The sequence below is a fragment of the Podarcis cretensis genome (genome assembly GCF_951804945.1).
Source record: "Podarcis cretensis genome assembly, chromosome: 1".
Taxonomy (NCBI): Eukaryota; Metazoa; Chordata; class Lepidosauria; order Squamata; family Lacertidae; genus Podarcis; species Podarcis cretensis.
The window spans coordinates 86,694,088-86,717,958 of record NC_137170.1 but is presented as its reverse complement, the minus strand read 5'-3'; the positions used below and the strand labels follow the sequence as shown (position 1 = coordinate 86,717,958).

General features: G+C 45.9%; 1 protein-coding gene across 1 annotated transcript in view; it reads left to right on the top strand.

The window, feature by feature from the left end:
* Window positions 1-23,871, top strand: part of LOC307199279 (unconventional myosin-X-like) — a 78,084-nt gene that overhangs the window by 40,340 nt on the left and 13,873 nt on the right. The window contains exons 18-29 of the mRNA XM_079947087.1: window positions 446-554; window positions 1,617-1,697; window positions 2,460-2,584; window positions 3,239-3,353; window positions 10,169-10,275; window positions 13,382-13,684; window positions 16,164-16,203; window positions 17,759-18,541; window positions 20,262-20,385; window positions 21,194-21,437; window positions 22,253-22,348; window positions 22,685-22,778. Of these exons, the coding sequence (XP_079803213.1) occupies window positions 446-554; window positions 1,617-1,697; window positions 2,460-2,584; window positions 3,239-3,353; window positions 10,169-10,275; window positions 13,382-13,684; window positions 16,164-16,203; window positions 17,759-18,541; window positions 20,262-20,385; window positions 21,194-21,437; window positions 22,253-22,348; window positions 22,685-22,778 (2,221 nt within the window). The remainder of the gene's footprint in view (window positions 1-445; window positions 555-1,616; window positions 1,698-2,459; window positions 2,585-3,238; window positions 3,354-10,168; window positions 10,276-13,381; window positions 13,685-16,163; window positions 16,204-17,758; window positions 18,542-20,261; window positions 20,386-21,193; window positions 21,438-22,252; window positions 22,349-22,684; window positions 22,779-23,871) is intronic.

Below are 23,871 nucleotides of genomic sequence, written 5' to 3'. Positions count from 1 at the left end.
GTTTCTGTCTTTGGAATTTGGCAGTACAGCATGATTGCATCTTGCGTGCAGTTAACTTGCGTGATTTCAGCTTTACATGGTTGAAAGCCAACCAGTTGAAATCTCACAAGCTAATTGCACATAAGGCAGAGAGCTCAAAAGCTCCTTTTGTGATGGATTTTTCTGGCATGGAAAGAGCTTTTAAGTTCTCAGAATTGCTTACTGGACTCTGGGATGTTCTTGCACTTGGGCAGCCCTGCAAGATCTTGCGAGAGCATCCCAGTCTGAGAACTTAAAAGCTCTCTGCCTTGCTTGGAAGGTAAAGATGGTCATGTGGGCCCAGTTCCAAGGTGGTGATCTGGGTATATGTGATTTTGTGTATATGCAGCACCCCCAGAACATAACCCCCACGCAAAATGTGATCAAATAAATGTTTTCTCTGCTGTATGCTCCTCTTTGTCTGCAGGCTGGATTTCATCTATGATCTCTTTGAAAGAGTTGCTGGCTGCAGCAGTGAGGACACACTGAAGATGGGAACTCAGAGGCGCAGGCCGACTGTCAGCTCACAGTTCAGGGTAGGAGCAGCAGGCCCAATGAAAGGGCAGGCAGACATTCAGACATAACAGCCCCAATAGGGTTTTTCTTGCCTGGGATGAGCTCAGCTTCCACAATGAATTGTCCTACGAACAGGACAGACATGCATGTTGGGATACTGCCAGGGAGACAAAGGCCATCATGACCCCACGTCGATTCCGGACGACCCATTGATCTCCCGTAGATACAGTATCAGTCAATTAGCGACACGAGCTTCCAGAAATAGCTTGCCACATTCCAGAGCTGGTGCACGCTCTTATCAGCAGAGTTCGCACAGCGAAAGATGCACTCAGGAGAGGATTATTTACAACTTTATTCAGTGTTGGTCAGAACAAAGGAAAAAACATGACTGCCTGCTTCGGTGTCTCAGGCACAGAGAGAGAAACGAAAGCAATAGACAAACAGATACTTCCTGTGAGCAGGAAATACGTAGGCTGTGACTCACAACAGCCTGTCCCCTTTTTAAGGTGGAACGGAAATATCCTAACAGCTACCACTGAAGTGTTGTTTAGACCTTAGGCTTGCTACTCTCTATGCTTTGCACAGACTCTCTGCCTTTTCTTTAATTTTTTTTGCCTTTTCTTTAATTTTTAAAGTGCCCTGTGTACATTTATTCATCAAAACATGCATTTTCCCCAGTCTCTCTTTCTTTTTCAAAAAGTCATTAGTTGGGTTTTTTTTAAGGTTATAAAACAGCTCCAGGGATTGCAGGGACCATTAACCAGTCAGTGCTGTGCATTGCCACCAGCCACTGTAAACTAGCAAAACTGCGTTCCACTAAGCCCAACCTGGTTAGAAAGTTGCGTGTGTGATGAGAATGTGGTGATTGTTTGCCTTCACCACAGATTCTGTGCACATGTACACAACCTTTAAGAAATGTTGGGCCACATGAAATCCACGGTTCAGAGGTTCCTGTTTCCCCATCCTACCCACAAAATTTTTGTATGACTGGCTGGTGGCAGGTTGGGGGCAAGAGAGAGGTCAGAATCTTAATTTTCCAAAAAAGTGACTCCTTTTCAGTGTTCTTTTCTTCTTCTTTTTAGGACTCCCTTCACTCTTTGATGGCCACGCTCAGCACTTGCAACCCTCTATTCATTCGCTGCATTAAACCCAACCAGGAAAAGGTGACATTCTAGAGCTGCAACAGACAGTTGGGCAAGGCGGGTGGAGAGTCACCAGACCTTACATGATATCTAGGCTAGACAGGAAAGTGGTGTTGGTGTTTGGGGGACTTTCTACCCTTTTCTTCAAAAGATGGTGAGCTTAGAACCCACCAAAGCTGTAGGCAGAAAAAAACAGGGCCTATTGTGGTAATAGGGGAATATTTTGTGACTCTGGTCTGGCCACTTACAGGGTGCTCTCCTCTTTTGACCAGAGCTAGCACAGAAAGGAGTGGAACAAAGCATGCTGATGTCTGAGCCAGGACTGGATCTCTTCCAGTGGATTCTTAATGCAAGGGGCGGTGCTGTCTATGCCATATAAGTCCACGGAGTGCCTTTCCGCTTAACACAGGGTTAGGGAGCTTGTGGTACTCCCTATGTTGCTTGCCTACATCTTCCATCCACCCCAGCCAACATGATCAATGCTCAGGAGTGATGTGCGTTGTAGTCCAGCAACATTAGGAAGGCCACAGGTTCCCTACCCCTTCCCTAACGCATCTGAAGATGCATCCTACATAGCAACAATTCTCTCAATCCTAGAGAATTTTTTTTCTGTATGTGTGTGTATTCACAAGTGTCTGCACACTCATGTAAGTGGGGCTTGTCATACGAGATTCTGAGGTTGCCCTTCACAATGCTCAGGCCAATATAATACTTTTTATACAAGGAAATCATTTCTTTCTTGTCTCCTATCCTTGGCTTGTCTGCACTCCTTGCTTTGCATAGTCTCCAAATCTCTTCAATCCAGAGGTGGTGCTGAAACAACTGCGGTACTCAGGCATGCTGGAGACAGTGAAGGTCCGAAGAGCTGGCTTTCCTGTACGGTGGATCTTTCAAGATTTCCTCCTCAGGTAAAAGTGGCATTGCAAGCAAGAGGGTGGAATTTTGCTGTCAAATGTGGCCTTCAGTGCTTTGGGACTTTGTGGAGGGGTGTGTGTGTGAAATAAATAACTCGATGTGGATGTTTTGCTTGTGAATAAGAGGAAAGCTAGGAGACCTGCTTTTGAGCAAAAAGCGCAAGGTGAGTCTGGGCAGGTTGTCTCTTTGTCTCCTATAAAATTTGACAATGATTGCAGGCTACTGCTTTCGTTTTTGTTGTCTGAACAAAGAGACTTGCACGTCCATAACCATTTGAGATGGCTGGTTGGAAGGGAAAGGACAAAAAATAAACATTTCCCAAGCGAAGTATATTTCATTTGTTAAGCTGCAGTTCAGGACCTGGGTTAAACTACAATTTTTAAGTTTTAATGTTTGGGGCATTTGATTACTCTTAAGAGTTATTGCACTTCTGTAGTTGGCTGCCAGTTGCTTGTGCTTTCAGACTGACTGGAAAAGACAGTGGAGGGCAGCCAGTTACCAGCTGTTAAGAGCTTCTAACCTGTCAGCACTCAGAAGCAAAAGGAGAGAGCAGAATAGCCCCTCACAGGGGCAGGAAGCTTTGCTGAGGGAAAGAAATTGCTTTGTACCTTAACTCCTGGTCAAGAGCATTCATTTGGTTCTCTCAGGTACAAGATGCTCTTGAAGAACTGGGGCAATCCTGACGGTGCAAAAGCTACTTGCGCCTCCTTTCTGCAGACATATGACAGCACCCAGAGAGAATGGAAGCTGGGGAAAACCAAGGTATGCCCTTTGTGTGCAAAAGAGCATGTGGAGCAACACCCTGTGCTAAGGAATCTTTCTAGAGGTAGCCTGGGTACAAGATTGATGTGGCTTCTAGAAGTTTCTGTGCCCACTATTAGGCATACTGAAACACACCCACCCCATCCTACTCCCAGCAACTTCATTCAGAAGTATAGTACACCCCTCATTGCTAAGCCACAGGCCATGTCTTCTCAAGAGGTTCCTGTGTCACTGCTTAGGCATTTTGACACTGAAAATAGAACACAAGAAAATGTCTCAGAAGATGCTGTGAAATTGTTACCTGGTTGTTGTTTTTTTTGGGGGGGAGGGAATCTGTGTTGATACGCTGCTCCTTTATTCTTGGATACTGTATCTTCCTACTATCTCTGCAGCCCTCTCCTCCCACCCCATCCTGCAGTGCAAATGAGGAAGGGACTCACGGGTTGGATGTAGACACAGTTGAACTGAGTGGGGTCAGGTGTGCATCAAACACTCCACCCCCAAAGGTCCATGCTGATTTGTTCTCCCAAGATTGGAAGAAGAGTTTGCAGTGCATGCTGTGTGCCATTGGGAATGATGGAATCCCCAGTGAGGGCTGGGCTATAAAATCGCAGTGGAAGCTTGCATGCTTTGCATTTAAAAGGTCCCAGCTCTGCAGAATTGGAAGGGGTCTGAACCCCCAGTTTAATATATGGCATCTGCAGTTAAAAGAATCTACAGATAAAGAAATTGGGGAAAGACCCTTCCTTGAGACCTTGAGGAGCTGGTGCCACAGCACAGTGCTGGAGTGGATGTTTCTAGGATCTAGTTCGGTACAAAGCGGCTCCTTGTGTGTGCTGGCCTCATGCCAGCGTTTCTTAAGCAACAAGGCAGATATTAGTGTTGCAGTCATCTGGGGTACAGATGGGCGCAGGGCAGCTTCTGATGCACAACCAGCTTGCAAATATGTGCTTAGCAAACCCAGCTGAATGAAACAGAAGCAGCTTGGGGGTTTGTTTTTGTTTTGTTCGTAAAAGAAAAAGGACCCACAATTCCTCCACCCCGGCCCCTTTCCAAATGTCCAAATCAACAGACTGTAATTACAGGCCTGATGTAATTTCGTTGCTAGGCACGCAGCCAACAAGGAACTTTGACAATGAGCATGCCTGTATGTATCTATAGCAATGTGTAGAAGATAATAGATGTTAACATCACTATAGTGCATATCAAATGGGTAAAATCTGTTTCACTGATAGAAATTTGGGTGCTACATTTGGGGTGATTGTAATTCTGCATACTGAGCAAACATGGAATTTGGCATTGGGTGTGTCACGTTTAGAATCTAGTCCAGAAATTCAAATCTGTTACTTATTTATTTCAAAGCAAATTTTTCACTCTTAAGGCTGGACAGATAGGCTTTAAAGCAAATGAGTGGTGCTCGGTGAATTCCCATGTTTGTTGCCATTTGCCACAATAAATTGGGACTGAATGGAAACAAATACATGCTCTTTGCAAATTCACAGTAGTGGTGCTTCTCTGTATGCTTTTCTGCTTCCATAATGCAGGAAAACAAGAACAGTGTCTATGTAGATTTGGAGAAGGGACCTATTAAATTTATTTTATTTAGAAAATATATAGACCTTTTAATCAGGAAAACCAAAAACTACCCAAGTGATGTACAAATAAAATTGAAGGTTAAACGCAGCAGAAATCCACAAAAACAAAAATATGTAAAAACATAAATAAAAACAAATACATATACGTATAAAAAAGTATGTAAAACCATAATAATTAGAAATAAAGATAAAACCAATAAAGCTTTTAAAACAGATATACAGGTGACTAAGTTACATATCTGGGTAGGCTTCCTGAAATAAAAAAAGTTTCCAGCAAGCATCTAAAGCAATACAGTGAGAGGGCACCCTGCCATTATGGTGTAGCACCAGCATTGCTGTCTCTTCTTCACCCAAGGGATCTGCACCAGATTTGCTTTGTGTCTTTGTTAGGAATAAATTAGATGTTCTGAGTTAATAAGGCCGCTAGGGAGCACAGTTGCTTGGGACAGCAATTCAAGAAGTAGTCCGGCAGGTCACAAATGTGCCTTCCTTAAAAGGCATGTGGGGGGATATGGGGAGCCATAGACTCTTACTGATTAGGCAAGGGCAACCAGTCGCAATTGCCAGCTACATTTAGAGCCCCTGCATTTAGAGCATGCCAAATTCAGGGTGAAGTAACTGGGCCCAGCCAGGACGTTTTAGGCTGCTGTGTGATTCTTTTCTGCAGCTTATCTTTCATTTCCCAGCAACACGATGTACAGTCTATGCATTATATTTATGTTCTGCAGCTTGTGCTGCCTTAAACGAAACTGGGGAGGGAGGAAAGCTCAGGCATCAGTCCTCGATCAAGGGAGACCAAAGGTGGCTTGCCACTAGCAAGAGAGGAGAAAGGAAACTGCTGTCTCTCTGCATACCAAGCACTTGGAGTTAATAAATCAACCTTGGAGCCATTAAAGAGAACAGGCAGACAACTGACCTTTGACCCCACCAAGAACAATAGAACTTTCCCTCTCTCGCTCACTCTCAGAGTTGCTGGTCCATCTGAGAAGCAACCGGCTGCCTGGCTGCCCTTTCCTTGCTGTTCAGGGAAGCAGGGCCACTTGGGGCAGGGCTCGAGCTCTTTGAAGTCTTTGCTTCTCAGGATGAGCAAGGAAGAGGGGCAACAGGGTGGGTTGAAGAGGCTCTGCCGCCTATCCAGATGGGATTGATTTTAGAGGCAGGAAATAAGGGAGGATGGCCCACTTTATGAAAGACACTGGAGGAGCAAGGAAAGAGAGTCACATCCCTGATAAATGGCAAAGCAGATGAGAATTGTTGGGGCACACAGACCACTTTTAAAAATTACTGTGAGCCACAAGGTAGAAATGACAAGGAAGGAGAGAAACCGTTGGAAGTAGGAGGTAGGTCAAATTTAAGCTACAAAATTGGTTTTCTGGCATCCAAATAAAATGGTGGGTTTTTTTACCTTGGTTATTAAGGTGGTAGTTTGGAGCCATTTGGGTAGTAATAGGGGGATGCCTGGCATTTACAGAGATCAGTATGTTCAGTGTCAGCGGTGCTCTGTCAAATGTTCAAAAGCCCTCTAGAAACTGACCAAAGCTTAATACATTGTTAGCCAGCATCACTGGGTGTGACGGATGGTGCTTTGTTAAAATGCTGCTATAATGGCCAAGGAAACCCTAGGGTCTGCTCCAATGTGGAGACCCAGCCTGGATTAAAGCTGAGGCAGAGGATGGAGCCCTGTTTATATGTAAGGATTACAATAACGACTCTCTGGTAATGTCCTCTGCATTGCAGATGGAGAAGTCAGTTGCCGGGTTTGAGCAGTGGGCGCATTCTGTGGAAGGGCAGGAGCAACATTTGCACAGGGTTCTCTATTGGGGGTTTCATTGCATATAAGCTTGCAGAAGCTAAACTTGGGGGTTCAGTGAAGAGGTACAGTTCATGGAGAGGGCTACTAGCCATAATGGCAAGTACCCAGTCAAGGCAAGGCAATGCAAGATTCGGAGACATACAAAAAAGTTCTTAGAACCATTCCACACATTACACGGCAGTGAGCTAAGATTTGTCACCAAGTGTAAAGGCAACATATTGCTGCGGACTATCCTGGCTCCCTAAGAAGTGTGCATGTATACACGTGTCCAAATGCATGTTTCCATCAATCTTTCATTTTTAGGTACATACCTTTAAAAAATAAATGTTGAAGCGGTAGGAGGAATCTATACTTTTGTAGGAGCACCACAAAGGTGTTAAAGAATGATAAATTTTCTAGCCTTCACCTAGAATGTCGTAATATAATATTCTTGCACCAAGGATAGAGCTGCCTTATTTCAGTGGCCTTGCCTCTGTTTTTAACAGTGTTTTAACAGTGGCCTCACAAACAAATTAAGCTGGTGGTAATAATAATAATAATAATAATAATAATAATAATAATAATAATAATAATTTATTTATACCCTGCCCATCTGGCTGCGTTTCCCCATCCACTCTTGGTGGCTTCCAATGGAATATTAAAAACATGATAAAACATTAAACATTAAGAACTTCCCTAAACAGGGCTGCCTTCAGATGTCTTCTGAAAGTCAGCTTTTCCTGGCTAAGTGGTGTCTCAATCTGCTGTTACATGCACAGGAGCAGAGTGAGCAAAAATGTTGGCAATCCTAGCCCTAGGCAGAGCAGACTTTCCAGTTTTGATCACTTAAAACTCTTGCTCTATAGTGGTGCAGCATCTGTAGCTATTGCTGGCAATTAGGAGCGTGGGAAGTTGTGTTTCTATTGAGTCAAGCACCTTGGTCCACCTAGCTTAGTACTGTTCACACTGACCTACAGTGACTCCTCCAGTGTTTTCCAGCCCTGTCTGGAGATGCCAGGAACTGGATCTGGAACCTTCTTGCATGCAAAGCATACGCCCCACCACAGAGCCACAGCTCTCCTTTTCCTTTGCTGCCTAGAAAACAAATAGGTCTTAAAAGAGTCATGAGTTTGCCTTGTGAGCCCAGTCCCTTTGTGCCTGTCAAGAGGCCCTGCCTCTGCGTTGAAGCATAGGGCCCCTCTTTGTCTCTGGAGGTGAGGCCGAGGTTGAGGGTTAGCGACATGCCCCTGCCCAGTGAGCCTCTTTGGCCTGTTCTGCTCCTCCAGGGTGTCGCTGAGGGCTTTATGAGCAACCTGGGCAGGCGAGGCTTAAGGAGTCCCTGCGTGGTCTTGCACATGTGCTGGGCAGGATGGGGAAGGAGTGGGAAGTGCTTCCTGTGCAGTATATTTCAAGGGGGGGATTTCTATACTGAGCAATTGTTTGGTGGAGGAAGGAAAAGGGCTAGTATAAGGAATTGTAGAGCACAGGAAAGGAAGGGGAAAGCAGGATGGTCTTTGTGTTTCTCATTAGGGACAGAGGGGAGCAGCTGCTGATTGTCCACTGTGGCAGTCTGGACTTTGTTTGGATTCTTGTAGCACAAGTTTGGGCAGGGGACAACTAGGCAGAGAGGCACTGTGCTGAACTTTTTCCTTGCCAGCTTTGCCCTTCACACCGGTTTCCGCAAGCCTCCAGCTTCCTGCTTCAAGCTAGGGAATTCTGAAAGTCATCTGTGATTTCTTCATTTCTTCTGTTTGATTTCTGCAAATGCTGCTCTACCAATTTTGAGCAAGGCCATGTGTCCAACACTTGGGGCTTTATAAGTGTGCATGTCTGCACAGGTTGCGTCCAAATGGTCTCCCCTGCCCCCCCTTGCGGGCTGCTCATTCACATCCCCTAAGCCACACAGCACCCACATGCTGATTATCCCCTTGCCCTCCATATAGCTTTCTTCAAATATTCATGTGATCAAGAGCTTTTTGTACTCCTGCTTTAGAACTTCAGTGCAGAAAGGAGACTTTAATGCATTGGCAGCCTAAGCCTTTGGTTGCATTGCTTTCACCTCAGACAAATGTGGGAGGCTAGCCATGAATGCAGGTGATGAAAACAGATTTTCTTGGGGATGTTAATGCAATCTTCAACCACTCGAATTCTCCAGAAGAATGCTGCATTCAAAATACCAAAGGCATTTGCTATCCCAAATATCTGTGCCACATAATCCAGGGATTGTGCCCCAGAGTCTTTGCAGCATTACAATGCATCCTCGGAGTCACCTTTTGGATTGTGTGTCACTTTATTGGAGTACCAATGTTTTTGGTTCACCGACAGCCACACAGGTGGACCAGGCCTGACCTTCCATCCTTCTGGAACCTCCCAGACAGGAATGAGTAACAGACCAGGCCCATGGCTGTTTTCCAGACCCCACTGTTGGAATTCCAAGACCTCATCATGGGGCCACTGAAATATCTAATGGGATTGATGCATTTTCCCTGACCCATGTGGAGTTATGCATCACCCACCAGAGCCACAAGTGTAGCCTGTTCTGAAAGCAGGCTTCATGCCTCCTGGTTTCAGGAATAGCACCCAGGTATGTCTTTTAATAAAAAAGCAAATGCAGAATGACCATTTGTTCTTGTGTGCATTCAGGGTGAGCCACACCTCTTGGGAAGGTTTGATTGCAGAGGAGGCAATGAAAGTGAGAAGGAATCTTCCAGCCAGCAAGACAGCTTGGAGACAGGCTGGCACTGAGGCAGTGATGCAAAGAAGCAGCCAGGGGGAAAATATGTGTGGATTATCTGCAGTGCAGGAAATGATATTTGGAAAGATTCTTCCTCTCCCTCCCTCCCCCCCCCCCCCCCGCCGTTCTCTCCCCCCCCCCTTCTTTTCTTGGAATGGGTATCTTGTCATAGTTTGGCCAGTTTTTCTTCTGCATTTTGCATGCAGCGCCTGGAATGTTGACACACATACCCAGAGCCTCATTAGCAGGACTCGAGCAGCAGGCCCAGATAGCCTTAAAAGATGTCACTGAGCCAAAGAAAGGGTTAATAGTTAAAAGCAGTGCAGCCTCCTCCCCCCTTTTTCTCTCCCCCTTAATCCTTGAGCCTGCAGTGTGGAAGAGAGAGAGAGAGAGAGAGAGAGAGAGAGAGAGAGAGAGAGAGAGTGCGGGGGGGGGGGGGGGCTGGGCTGAGTTTGGCTCCTCTCCCTGCACAACTTTCTCCCTTGTCCATCAGCGACAGCACCCAAAGGGGAAGGGCTGGCAGAGCAGGGACTGGCTTTGGCGCAGGAGCATAAAAGGAGCCCTGTGTGCCTTGTTACGGCAGGCAGGCAGGCAGGCAGGCAGGCAGGCAGGCAGGCATGGGACCTGCTGGTGCTGCCTGGGACTTGCTATTTCCTCTCTTTGTGTTTGATGAAACTCCTCCCCGGGGTACCAGGTTTTCCTGAAGGAGGCTCTGGAGCAAAAACTGGAGAAGGCCCGGGAAGAGGAGCTGAGGAAGGCAGCAACCATCATCCGAGCCCACGTCCTGGGCTACATGGCAAGGTCAGTGCTTGAATCGCCTTCTTTGCCCAGCTGCTAGAATGCTCCTTGCTGCCAGGTCTCTCTCCTTTCCAGCTTGCTGCTTCTGGCTGGGCTTCCACTGCTTTCCCCCTTCTCTGCTCCCTCTTGAAATCCCCATACATTCCCAATGCAGGCCACTGACTGTGAAGTTGCTTACTTCCCGGGTCTCTGTCCCCTGCCTCTTTCCTGTTGCATCTGTAATCCTCCTATGAAGCTGCCCTGCAGAGAAACTCCCCAGCTCTCCCTCTTTTGCTCTGCACTGAAGACCCTCAGCCCAATCTCTGTCTTTATTTGCCAGACCCAGGCCAGTCTTCCTCACTTATAGCTCCCCTCTCCAGATTCTGCTTCCCTGGTGGGCTCTTCTGGGTGCAGAGAAGGGGGGGGAGTAGCTGTAAGCTGGCTGGCTCTGCATCCCCACCATCTATCTGTCTCTGCCTTTTCATCTTGTTGTTAATTGTTGTTGTCTTGTTCTGGCAAATTGCTATGTGTGCACATTCGGACGGTCACCTGTGCTCCACAAGGACACTGGTGTTGCTTTGAGGAATTATTGCATGGGCTACCTGTATTCCAGGATCGTGCCATTAACAGCACAGGGGTTGCTACTAGAGGAGGAATTCAGCACCCTTGCAATTCAGCTTCATTTTTTAAAAAGTTTCTAGCCTTTAAGGTTGCAAAGAGGCCTGAAAAGGTGTGAGCAGCCCCTGGTGACATCTCAAACGCCATTGGCTAGGGAAAGTGGAGGATGGGAGCTGAACTGAACTGCTAGGAGGCAGGGGGGAGGGGCTCCATGTGCTTTTTTCTCTTTCCTGTAACTATCTGAAAAAGACTAAATATTGCATAGGAAATACATATTGCATAGGAAATACTGCCCATGCAAATTTACATAATAAAATATGCAAATAAAACTGGCATCTACCTTTCCTTAAAATAAAAAAAATGCAAAGTAGTTTAGGAAAAAAAATGGTGTAGTTTAAATTTGGGCCTACCAAACTAGAATGTTGATTGGTGAACAGAATAACGGCAATCTGCCTAGTCCCCCCCCCCACAATACTATCCAAGGGGAAGGTAGGCTCCTGTTGTTCAGGCAAGGAAGTCAAAGCTGCATCTGCTGTCTACAGCAAGACTTGGCTGGGCTCCAGCTGCAAACATGGATTTCCCAGGCTGTGAAAACCATCTGCATTTTGAGGGTATAATCATGAGCTAGGCCCAGGTCCAGGCCATTGCATATGAACTGGGATATTGTTGCTAATGGTAATGGCATTGTTGCCACTGCCAGTGCTGCTATCACCAGAATTCTGCACCAAAATAACCCTCTGGAATTCTTCAAACTAAGAACCTTTGCGTACAGATTGTTTTATTTTGCACAACCTATTCTGCTTCTGTTAGTTGTATAAAAGAGCAAGAGCCATGCAGGACACTGGAACAGGACTAGCTGTACCATCAGGCAAGGTGTGTCATTGGCATGCAGCAAATTGGCAGTTGTTTTGTTTATTATAATTATTATAATTTAGCTTGCCATTGGGGAGTGGGTGCTATTTGGATCTCCTGTCTTAGGCCATAGGAATCTTACTGGATTCCTAACGCCCCCTAACCACTGGAAACCTTGTTCTGTCACTATGCTGGCTTCTGAAGCCTAAGAGGATATGATGGCAGCACAAACTGTGTGCTAGATGATTGGTTCTACAGAACCGGCAGAACAGTTTTGAAGCAAACAAGCAGTGCGCTGGAAGGGGTGATGAACATGCTTTCCCTGCTGAAAATGCCTCTCGACCACTTTTCTCCTGGCAGGGCTTCTGTATCAGAGCTCAGGTGGGAGAAAAGGACAGGGGTGGGTGGGTGGAATACTGGGGAACAGCATGAGCAGGGAGGCTCCTTCCACTTTACATTCCTTTGCATGCAGTTGTTCCCTTCCATTCCCCACAGATTCTGGATGAGTCTCCTGGTGTGTTCTTGTTAGACCTTGAGGTTTCACCAGGGTTTGCACACAGATTATGGATTTTATCAGCTTTAAGCATGTGAGAAACTTGTTTGTTTGGGTATTTAAAAAAATAAGTTTTAACTTAAGCTTTGATTCTCAGGGTGCTGAACTCAGTGTCAATATCCATTTCAATTCTTGTGCAATGTAGCCACAGGCTTGCAGAGCACACACATTCCCTGTTCTTTAGCAGGAGACACCTCATAGTGCCACATGGAGTGTCAAACATAGCAACTGCCTGACTCTTGTAAGTATATTTCCTAGATAATGCTTCTATTCCACAGAAATAATCTACTAGTTCTTCATATTGGTCCTCAAAAAGAAAAAGAAAAGCATATAATCCATATTGGATTCAAGTGGACTGGCCTTAATTGCACTAATAAAAGAACCAGACCCTCAATTCAGGCCAGGAATGTTAGGACCTAGAATTTGAGTTTTTTTCTAATCTGCAGATTAGCTACAGAGAAGGGAGATTCTGAACATGTACAGAGTGCCCAGTCTCATTACTAAATAAAAGGCATTCCCCAACTCTCTCTCTCTCTCTCTCTCTCTCTCTCTCTCTCTCTCTCTCTCTTTCTGTGGTACGGGGACCTTAGCTTCCATATGTGGGGTGGGTGGGTGTAAAAACTACCAAACTACCCATTCTTCTGTTTTGGGAGAGCAGTGCATGGCTGTCTATGTGGGAGCATCTGGAAAAAAGACTGATATGCTGGGAGGAGGTCATGACATGAACCATCCCTTTATTGTTTGGAGGGATGGGGGAATCTGCCATTTTGCCTTGGGTTGGGAGGTTCCTTGCCATTACGCCACTCAAAGTGCTTAGCAAAGACAGAGCTGGTGTAGAAACAGGAAATGAGTGGCCCCAAGAGGGAGATGCCTAAAGCATTCTCCAGAAACCAGGTGGGTGACAGATGGAGGAGAAAGGAAAGCATGGAAGGAGTGGCTTCCTGGGGAAATGTTTTTTGGAGAAAGCGGCTGTGGTTGTGCTGATTCATTGAATCTGGCATCTTGGTACACCTGGGTCAGATGGTTTCTGAGGCAGATGCTGAGGAGAACCTAGTGAGCAATGGCCGTTGATTGACAGTAACCCCCACTTTGCTTTCGTTGACTCAGGAAGAGGTATCGAAGGGTGCTAGCCAGTGTTGTGACTATCCAAAAGAACTACCGTGCTCACTTCTGGAAGAAGTCCCTCCTGCGCCTGAAGGCCTCTGCCATTATCCTGCAGAAGCACTGGCGTGGGCAGCTGGCTCGCAGCCTCTACCGGCACCTGCTAGAGGAGGAACAGCAGCGGAAACGGGAAGCTGAGGAGCAGAGGCATCGAGAGGAAGAGCGGATTAGAAAGGAGGAAGAGGAAAGACAATGGCAAGAAGAGAGGGAGCGTAGGAGGAAGCAGGAGGAGGAAGAGGAGAAGAAAAGGTACAAGGCAGTCTTGGTTCTGTCTCCCTGGCCCAGCTTTCACAAAACTGCAGCTGAAGAGGCAGTCCTGTGCCAGGACTGTACCACTTCAGACTGCAGGAGTGAGAGGGATGTACATGATTTAATGTTCCTCCATGTAAAGGATTCCCTGCGTATAGAAAATCAGGGGTCATGGATAAGGATTTTGGCTTACCTACCTCTGGTGTTTTAGTTTCCTATGTGGAGGACTGTGGGGTATTTTTCACCCCCTTGCCATTTGATCAGTCCCCTGTAGCCTGAAGCGGAACAGTCCAAACAGGACTCTGCCTTTGATGTGTTGCTCGTGACAGGCACAGTTTTGTATATTAACCACTTTAAAAGCACAGCCACACAGTAGCAAACTTCTATATCCAGGTGAGCCTAATTGTGCTCAGACAGACTTGAATTTGGTGACCTTTTAAAAAATGAATTATGGGAAGTAAGTCTGCATATATATGTTTCTAGTAGGGGAGGAGCCATGCATGGCCCTGAAGCCCTGCCTCCTGACCATTGGAAACATTACCCAACACCCTCTTTGCCTTTGCAGATTTCACCAGATACTTCCTGCATTCTTTTTTGAGCCCAACCTCACTCCTTTGTAGCTGCAAGCTAATACTAAATTCCATGCTTAGTGAGAATTGTAGAACACACAGTGCTAATGATAAGGCTCATCTGGATGATACCACTAAGCTGGGACTTTTTCCTTTGGGGCACTCCTATACTCAGCACAAGAGACTAGCTATGGAGGTTGCACAACTTGCTCTGGTCAAGTGCTGGTCCCTTTGAGCCAGGTAGACCAAGGTGGTCTGAAGCTTCCTGAATATCTGGACTCTGCAGAATTTGGAAGCTCCAAAGCAGCGCACCTGGGCATGTCTTTTAGTCTCTGGGCTGAAAGGACGACTAAGCGCTAGGCTCTGAGGTTGTCTCAGGACATCATTGCAAGTGGCTGGTTCATGACTACAAGGGAGAGCGCCACAGGTTGCAATGCAGTGGTAGTAACTGCTCCCTTCTAACACTATGATCCTACTTTCTATAAACATAAATTTTATGAAATAAATAAGGGTGTATGGTTTATAAATTACTTTTTATTTGAAGACAAAACCTCCAAGTAGCACAACAATAAAATAACACAGTAGCAGTAGCATGTCAATATAACCATGTGGGAAAAACCACCTCATTAAAACATCAGCACCATGTTTTTAATATTTTCTTGTTTGTCGGTCACCCAGGGAATATTGATTGATCAACTGCTACAGAAATTTAATTTATAATTAATAATAATGTGTACAGTTTCTCTGTCCTTGACATACACCCATTTGCAGTGAGCTTTTTTAAAAAAATATATAGATACTGTATTGGGTTTTTTTAATTGTGTATGCGCCTAACACTGTTCCATATGTTACCACAGTCAACAGCGCTAATAATAATGAAGTGATGATTACCAGCCAAGTTATTACTTTTACCCTTGGAAAATGATATGTGACTTTAGGAAGTTGTGTATTTTTAGAAGGCTTCTTCTTGAGGGAAACTACTGCATAATACTTTTCTTTAAAAACACAGTTTCGGAGCCCACATTATTTATTTATTCTAGAAGTCCAGCCTCCAATTCCCTTTTCTTGGCTTTGTGGTCAATCAGAAGTGTTCAGTGTGACATTGCCTCCATTCCACTCTGTCCAGTTTCTTAGCTTGTTCCTCAGTCACAAGAGGGGAGAGCTGGGGAAGTCTTGACACACTTGCACACCTCAAATTAAACCAAGCCTGAGATAATCTGGCTGTCCTATGGGAAGAGGGTGCCTTCAGCTACCTTAAAGGTAAAGGAACCCCTGACCGTTAGGTCCAGTCGCGGACGACACTAGGGTTGCGGCGCTCATCTCGCTTTACTGGCCGAGGGAGCCGGCGTACAGCTTCCAGGTCATGTGGCCAGCATGATTAAGCTGCTTCTGGCGGACCAGAGCAGTGCATGAAAACGCTGTTTACCTTCCCACCAGAGCGGTACCTACTTGCACTTTGACGTGCTTTCAAACTGCTAGGTTGGCAGGAGCAGGGACTGAGCAACAGGAGCTCATCCTGTTGCGGGGATTCGAACCACCAACCTTCTGACTACTGAGTATGTTCATTTGACATTTTTTACCCACTGTGAGGCGGCCTCCATTTCCCTCCACATGCATTCTGCATTGTGAATTGTTCCATGTGTGTTCAATAGCAGTCAGCATATGTTCTGGAGCCTTACCAAAAAAACAAACAAACCCCAACCAGCCTTCTGAAAACCCAAGCCTTTCATTAATATAATAATTTCCCTTGGTTTAACTTTAAAGGCTTTGTTACAGCTCACAAAATTTTTGATCTGAATGCAAATGACTGAGGCAGCAGTGTTATTTAAAACTTCATTGATTTCAGCAAATTTTCATGGCAAGCTGGACTGTAGATTTTATTGATGCGTTTGTTCTTTGTTTTTGAACAGAGAAAAAGAGCAGCTTGAAGCAGCACTGCAGATGGCTCAGGTGTGTTCCATTATGACTCCCATCATTTGCCTCTCATTTCAGAATACTAAGCAGAATATGAAGACATGCTGGTGATCTTTGTTGCTTGACCTTTTCCTCTTTACAGGCTAAACCAAGGTACTGTTTGCAGAATGCAGTGCTATGCATGAGTGACTCCGTCCTCAGTCTAGATGACACTCCACTCCTATAAAGTAATATAAACACCTAGGATTGTATGCCAACAAGTATCAACTTGCACAACAGAACTTCCCTCTCCTCTCCTCTTTCTTGAAGCTCACTGCACATCCTCAAAATCTTCTCCAGAAGGTTGGGGGACCCTCTGGAGCAGATTTTGGGGGTGTGCAAGGAGCAGATGGGGAAGTCCAATTGCACAAGTGGAGGTTTGTTGCATGAGCAGAAGAAAAGTGTTGGATATGTCCCTAGATGTTGAGTGTTACATGGAGTGTTCCTAGGAATGGCGGTACGGTGTCATCTAGATTGAGGACAGTTTCAAAGTACTGTAATAAACAGAACTGCATCCTGCAAACACCAGATACAACCCATAGTTGTACAAATCCAGTGGAATATGTCAGTGTCAGCTGCTGTGGGATCCTGATCAGGGTTAGCAATGTGGCATGTGGGACAGTGGGTTACCTCTTTCTTTTGTGCCACAGTCCTATTGAAAAATACTGGGGGGGGGGGCAGCTGCTATTCGGCTCTGAATGAAAGCTTGCATTGGTGCCAGGGGAAATTTCTCTCTTGAACCAGATAGAGGCTCAAGGGGTACATTTTTTTAAAATGGTGAGGGAGTTGCAGCTGAGAGGGGGAATCTGCAAAAAAAAGCCAAAAAAACAAAAAAAACCCTACTGACCCCTGTTCATTAATGAGATCTTCTGGTGGATCAAAGACACTTCCATCCAAGGCATATTTGAATCCAGCCTATTGTCACCTGGCTTGGTGATAGACTATAGCCTTTTAAGAGAGTTGGAAGTGCTTGTGAGAGCCTTTGCTTCCCATGGTGTACAGTACAGATGTTTAGTTCTTTTGTCCCATGAGTACCTCGTTAAACAGGCCAGGTTTTTTTTAAAGCAATACAAAACAGCCAAAGACCAGTGGCAAAAGTGCTGTGAACATTCCCATCACAAAACAGTAACCCTCTCTCAAACCACCTTAAACTTTACGAGGACATAAAATTTTAAGTAAGACCCATCTCCAGCCACTGTTAGAGGCTGTATTACTCTGAATACCAGTTGCTAGGATCACAAGGAGTGAGAGAGTGCTGTTGCACTCAGGTCCTGTTTGGAGGCTTGACATGGGCATTTGGTTGGTCACTTTTGAGAGAACAAGATGCTAGATTAGATGGGCCATTGGCCTGATGCAGCCCTGATGCAGGGCTCTTCTTAGGTTCTCATGCCTTAGAACAATTAGAAGAAATGTTGCACATGCAGGGAGCAGAGGGAAGTGCCACTTGGCCACCATGCAAGCTCCTGCTTTCTCAGATCTGTTACTGTGACTCCATTAAGGCTGATCTTTGAAAGTTGTCATCTGCGCCCCTTTGGGTGACCCTTTCTTCCAGATGGAGGCACTAAGGACCCAAGAGGAAGACCAGCCTTTACAGGAAGAGGAGCAGCGTCAGATGGAAGAGATCCTGCGACTGGAGAGGGAGATTGAGAAGCTGCAGTGGCAGCAGAAGACCGACCACATCACCTGTGAGAACACCAAGAACGAGATAAAGCGGCAGCGGGAAGAGGAGATCCAGAGGCTGGAGAAGGAGGCGTCCAGGGTCGCGCAGGAGTTCCTGGAGCTGCTGGATTTTGGAAATTTGGATGAGAGCGTGCAAGGCTTCGAGCACTCTCTGTCCAACGAAGGGACCCTCAACATTGAATGCAGCCTTGTAGCTCCCCTGGCTGAGGAAGAAGAAGATGAGGGCTTTCCTGCAGATGAAGAGGGACCACCAGTTCCCAGCCCAAGTCTCCTGAACCAGGACAGCAGCACCAGAACCAGTGACAACTATTACTCCGAGGAAGATGCTTCTCCGAATATGCCAGTGCCTAGGAAGGGAGAGAACGAGGAGGGCAACTCTCTGTGTCTTTCCACAGAGAGATCTGCAAGCCCCCAGAAGGAGCAGCCTATGGAAAGCATCTACCAATCAGCCTCGGAAATCCTGCAGAGTGACAATGGGGACGCGGAAGAGCCAATTTATAGCTTGCCTCCAGATGTGGAGTCTGACTATGACCACGAGGAGTTTGATGGCAGCGGAGAGGCTGGCAGCACGTCCGCTGAGCCCCTGAATGGGGAGGAGGCCTCGCGCAATTCCCACAGCAACGGCATGGACTCCAACCGTGGCAGCTTAGACTCGGTAAGGGCCGTTTGCCTTGAAGCAAAAAACAGATCCTGCTCTGAAGCAGGAAGTGTGTTTTTCTTTTTATCTTTCCTGTGTACATTTGGCACCTCAGTGCTCTCTTGTGTTAACTGGTTACGTGCTCCTTGGGGTTAAAAGGCACTTTGTTTTCTTCAGTCCACATTCGCAGCCATTGCATTTCATCATGATGCTTGTGAACATATTTCTACTCCCTTCCATCCATTGGATTGCCTAGTTTCATCTTGCATAACTGTCCAATCCTTGTGGTCTCTCATAGGCATCTGCCAGCTTGGTTTCATTGGCAAATTCAATCCACACTCTTCCTGTTTGCAATCCAAGTTGCAAACAAAAAAGAAAGGGGGAAAATGTAGTGAATAAAATAACTCCCAAGACTGATTCCTAAAGAACTCCACTTCTTCTTGCAAGCTGACCTTGGAACTTTTTCAGTCTTCCCTTGTCTCAGGATGTGGTTTTGAAGGTACAGGATGCAATAGCTTGGATGAAGCCAAGAAGTTCTGGGCTTGGGCAATGCCTGGATGGGAGACTTCCAGGGAACTGTGTGTGTTGCCTTGAGTTCCATCATAGAAGAAAGGCAGGATATAAATATAATAGAAGAAAGGCAGGATATAAATAATAAAATATAGGCACAGGATTTTGTTTTGTTCTTAAGTGTTAAAATCCATTGTGTTGTGTTTCCTTTAACCCATGGGTAGCCTTTGGCCTCCAGCTCCCAATAGCCTCAGCCAGCATGGCTCAATGGTCAGGGATGCTGAAAGTTGTAGTCCAACAACATTTGGAGGAAACCACATTGACTGCCTTAACCTATTGGTTACTTTACCAATTTTCTGCTGTGTCTGTATTTTTCTGTGTGATACTAAAAGCTTACTTGCACAACTGGTGTGTCTGTGCGCATATGTTTGCATATGCATCTCATATATGCACATTTCCCATTTGTTCTTCACATCTTCATGCACATTTTTATGTTTTTTATATATGTTGGAATATGGATTTTGTGCCTGGTATTGGTGCATTACTTGCAGCTACAATTATTGTATGGGTATTTGTGTCTGCCAGATTTACAAGGGCACTTACTGGATATTGTTTGACCCCATTAATCATGCACACAACAGCTACTGTCCCCGAGAACACACTCATTGTATGAACCTTTTGGGGGTGATCTTAAAAAGGGAGTTCATGTACTTTAGAAGCTATCCCATGTAGAATGGCAGTTCACCCGTTTAATCTATTTAATGCCTTTGTGCTGCCCATAAGGACATTGTGTGTGTGTGTGTGTGTGTGTGTGTGTGTGTGTGTGTGTTAGGTTGTGTGTAAAGTTGTAGCTTTTCACATGATCTGCTCAGAAGGGGGTTAGACTGCCTCCCCCCAGAAGGGGGATAATGAGAGAGAGACAGAAGCTGAGATGGCCAGAATGCATTTGGCTGAACATCAGAGAACTATTGCAATAGAAAATTGGAGGTTCTTAAAGCTGATAGTTCCAAAATGGAAATAGAGGCCAAAGTCCACATGTTGGCAACTGAGTATGGCAGGTTTTGGCCTTTGCCTTGAAATCATTCACCCACTTTAGATCATTCCTGCTTCTGTATGGTTATCATACTGCCTGGCCAGCTCAGCACTTAGATCTGTAGTGGAAGTGCGATAGGACTTGGCAGGTTGTGCTGCTTTGTTTCTGGAGCGTAACCATTCTTTTTGCCTCCAGTTTCTAGACAGTGAGGATGAAGGGGATGCTTATATGGACACGGATGAAGAATTCTGCAGCAGCCGGGTCACTGTGCTCAATGGATCGGGGCCAGCCTATTTTCACAGCTATCTCTACATGAAAGGTAAGCAGCTTGGTCAGTCCCCTAAGCTGAGCCATTTTCCCCTGCTCCCTAATCCCCTCTCAGTATTTGCTCCCTGATTTGCTGTTTTGTTCTTATTCATTTCCAAGATAAAGTCAGTAAGGCTTCTTGTCAAGGAGGGATTAGAAGGGACCTTGGTTGCTTTGCATTGGCATCCACATAAAGGCTGTGATGTGCAGTCCCAAGTGTTGGGTCTTAATGGGCATGTACAGATGATAACAGTTTTTAGAGATGGCAGAGGCCCTGTTGTGGAACATGCTTGAAGTGATCTGGCAGCACTGTGAAGCAGTATTTGGGGTAGTAGTAAGGGGGTGGATAAATGAAATTAACGCTTGATGCTACAAAATTTGAATTTATAAAAAAGATACTGGTCTTAGTGGGGAGGGAGGAGGCACCATTTGGGCCTCACTTCAGGTAACAAAATATCTCATGCCAGTTTTGTGTGGGCTTGTGCAAGTACACACATTTACCTCCCCACTCCCAGTTTTACTTTGGTAACTGGCAGACCAGGGTGTGTTTTTTTAAGGTTGTAGGGGTAGGTAGTAATACAAAAAGTCAACCCCTGCCTCGCTGTACGTTGCCGCTAATGTCACTGTGATAAACTTCTGCATGCTTTTGCATGTTAGCATTCTGTGTCTACAGGAAGCCCCACATTTTTCAGGGAACTGTTATGGCCAAGGGCAGGAAGATACACCTGCCCCTGTCTTTGTCAGGTGCTTGTGGAGTGCAGGGTGGGTACATTCTGGTGGTGCAGTAGCTTTGACTGTGTCTCTTTTCTCTTCCTTGCAAGGGGGCCTGATGAACCCCTGGAGACGGCGCTGGTGTGTCCTGAAGAACGAGGCCTTCATGTGGTTTCGAGCCAAGCAAGAGGCCTTGAAGTCAGGCTGGCTTTACAAGAAGGGAGGAGGCATGTCCACACTGTCTCGCCGGAATTGGAAACGGCGCTGGTTTGTGCTGAGAGAGGCCAAGCTGATGTACTTTGAGAACGACAGTGAAGAGAAGCTGAAAGGGACGATTGACATCAGGAAGGCCAAGTATGGGACACTATTATGTCTGTAAGCCCTAGGGATGAACCAATATCCCACTCCTGCCATTGTTGGTAACAGGAGATGTTTGGGGAATCCTTAACAACCTGGGCCTGAGGGGAAATTGTTTGACTCCTTAAGTCCTGTGGGACATCTTTAGGCCTGAGGCTGTTAGAGAGGGTGGGGCCTTAGAGCCCCTTACCTGAGTGCAATGGCTATTTTTAAAGCTTCAGTGTCAGTACTGCATGTATAATGACACCCTAGGACCAGGCCCATGCAGAGCTTGTTTGAGGCCTGGGATGGAAGTCTTGTTCTTGGCATGATAGTTTAAGTCTGGCAGGCCCCTGGTGGTATCCCCCAGCCTGTTTAGCCCTCTGAGGCCTGTGAAAAGTGCAACCGACTGCCCACCCCCCACCTGCATGGGCCTACTTAGGACTGATTTGAGAATTTTCCTCTAGCAAATTTTGCCCCACGTTCTTGTGCACTCCCCCTGGCCTCTCTTGTCAGTGCCCTTCAACTTGAATTGGTTTAGCTGTCTCTTTGCCCACATTAAAAGTCTTTTCAGTGATGTTGCCCTTGCAGTGGTTCCTTATCAACAAAGCCCCCAAAGGTGGTCTCTAGGTGCAGTAGGCAGTACCCTCATTCCCACACCAGCCTGTCACCTTACTTCATCTTTGGGTGCTGTTGCTTCCTTGTTCTCAAGTATTTTCAAGAGATCGGGGAAGCGTTGAGCCTCCTTGAGACCAGGCAGGCCAATGGAGATGGATGCCAAACATAGACAAACTGCCTTTTCATCCTGGCTCTTCACACTTGTTGTTTTTCAGGGAGATTGTGGATATTCACGAGAAAGAGAATGCCCTTGATATTGTGACAAGTGATCGAGTTTACCACATAGTGGCAGAATCACCAGAGGATGCCAGGTAGGGGATGCAGGGACAGGTGTGTGTTTTTCTTAAAAGGTTTCTGCTTTTTCCCAAGGCGAGGGGTGGGAGAGCTGGAAGCAACACCCTTCCCATGATGTTGTGCTCTAAATAGAAAAGCAGTTATAAAAATAGGGAAAGGCAGGAGAGTGGAAGATGAATCATGATATGCATGATGTTATCGGTATTAGTAAATATATTTAATTACGTCTATGATGCTTTGTATACAACTGCATATTAATTATAGTATTCTAGACTATTAAAAATTAACCATTTCAGTAATAAATATATACGGGGGTTTTTTTTAAGTGTCTTCTGCTTCTGTCTTTCTTACAGTGACTGGTTTAATGTCCTGAGCCGTGTGCACAGTGCTACAGAGCAACAGCTGAGAGAGATGCAGGATGAACAAGCCAACCCAAAGAATGCTGTGGTGAGTGGTGGGTCAAGTGGACCCCTGAAACTGTCACTCTTCTGGCTGATGAAGGATGTTCCTAGGCATTTGGTTGTCCACTGAGAACGAGATGCAGGACTAGATGGGCCGTTGGCCTGATCCAGCAGTTGGGCTCTTCTTATGTTTATCAGTAAACGGCAGGAGAGTTCTTCATGGGCACCCTTTTACAGAACTGAGTTTGAAATAAAAGGGAGGCTGCCTGAAGGATTTAACGCCCTCAGCTAGTTTGATGGCAGGTATGTTGGGCAAAGGACGTATCTGAAGCAGGATTTGGGCAAAGGGATTATGATCAGTGCCAGGAAGATCTTTGTGGGGAGTAGTGTGTACACCAAGTGTCATTTGGAGAAGTGACCAACCCTCCAGGACTGTCATCCTCAAAGAATTGTTTAGGGGGAAGGGATACGGGAGCCCCATTTCGTTAATAAAGCGAGAGCAAATATGTCTTCATTTAGGGCCTGTCACCAAACCAAGAATACCGTCAAAGGTGGACTGTGCCCAGGAACTGTAGCTTGCAAATGGAAGGGGAAGGTGGGCTTTTGAAATTCCACTCTTGGTAGTAGAATGCTTGAAGTTGTTAGGGTGCATTTCAGGGTGCTTCCAGACAGAAGGTGTTATGTTACAGATAACTGAATCAGCATATCTGACCCTTGCATGCCATATTGGGGCTGTACTGATCACTGCTAATCAGAACAGTAGATTGGGATCTAGCAAGAAATATGTGGGAGACGCATTCTAAATCTGCAATTGGAAACTAACCCCATGCTAGCTGGTACTTTTCCCCTTGAAGGTATCTTCCCTGATGCTTCTTCGATTTTACAGTGTGTATGTGTATATCTAGATAAAATAAATGTATGCACACATACATACAAAGAGAGCTCATTCACACACCGGTATAAGGACTTGGGGGGGGGTGCCATGTCTCACCCCTGGCACACATTGGAACCTGGTCATCCATAGAGGTCAGAGGTTTTTGATCCTCACAGTCATTCATTCCTACAGGAGCTCCAGATGTTGGGATTACAGTCCCATCATCTCTCATCATTGACCATGCTGTTTCAGGCTAATGGGAGTT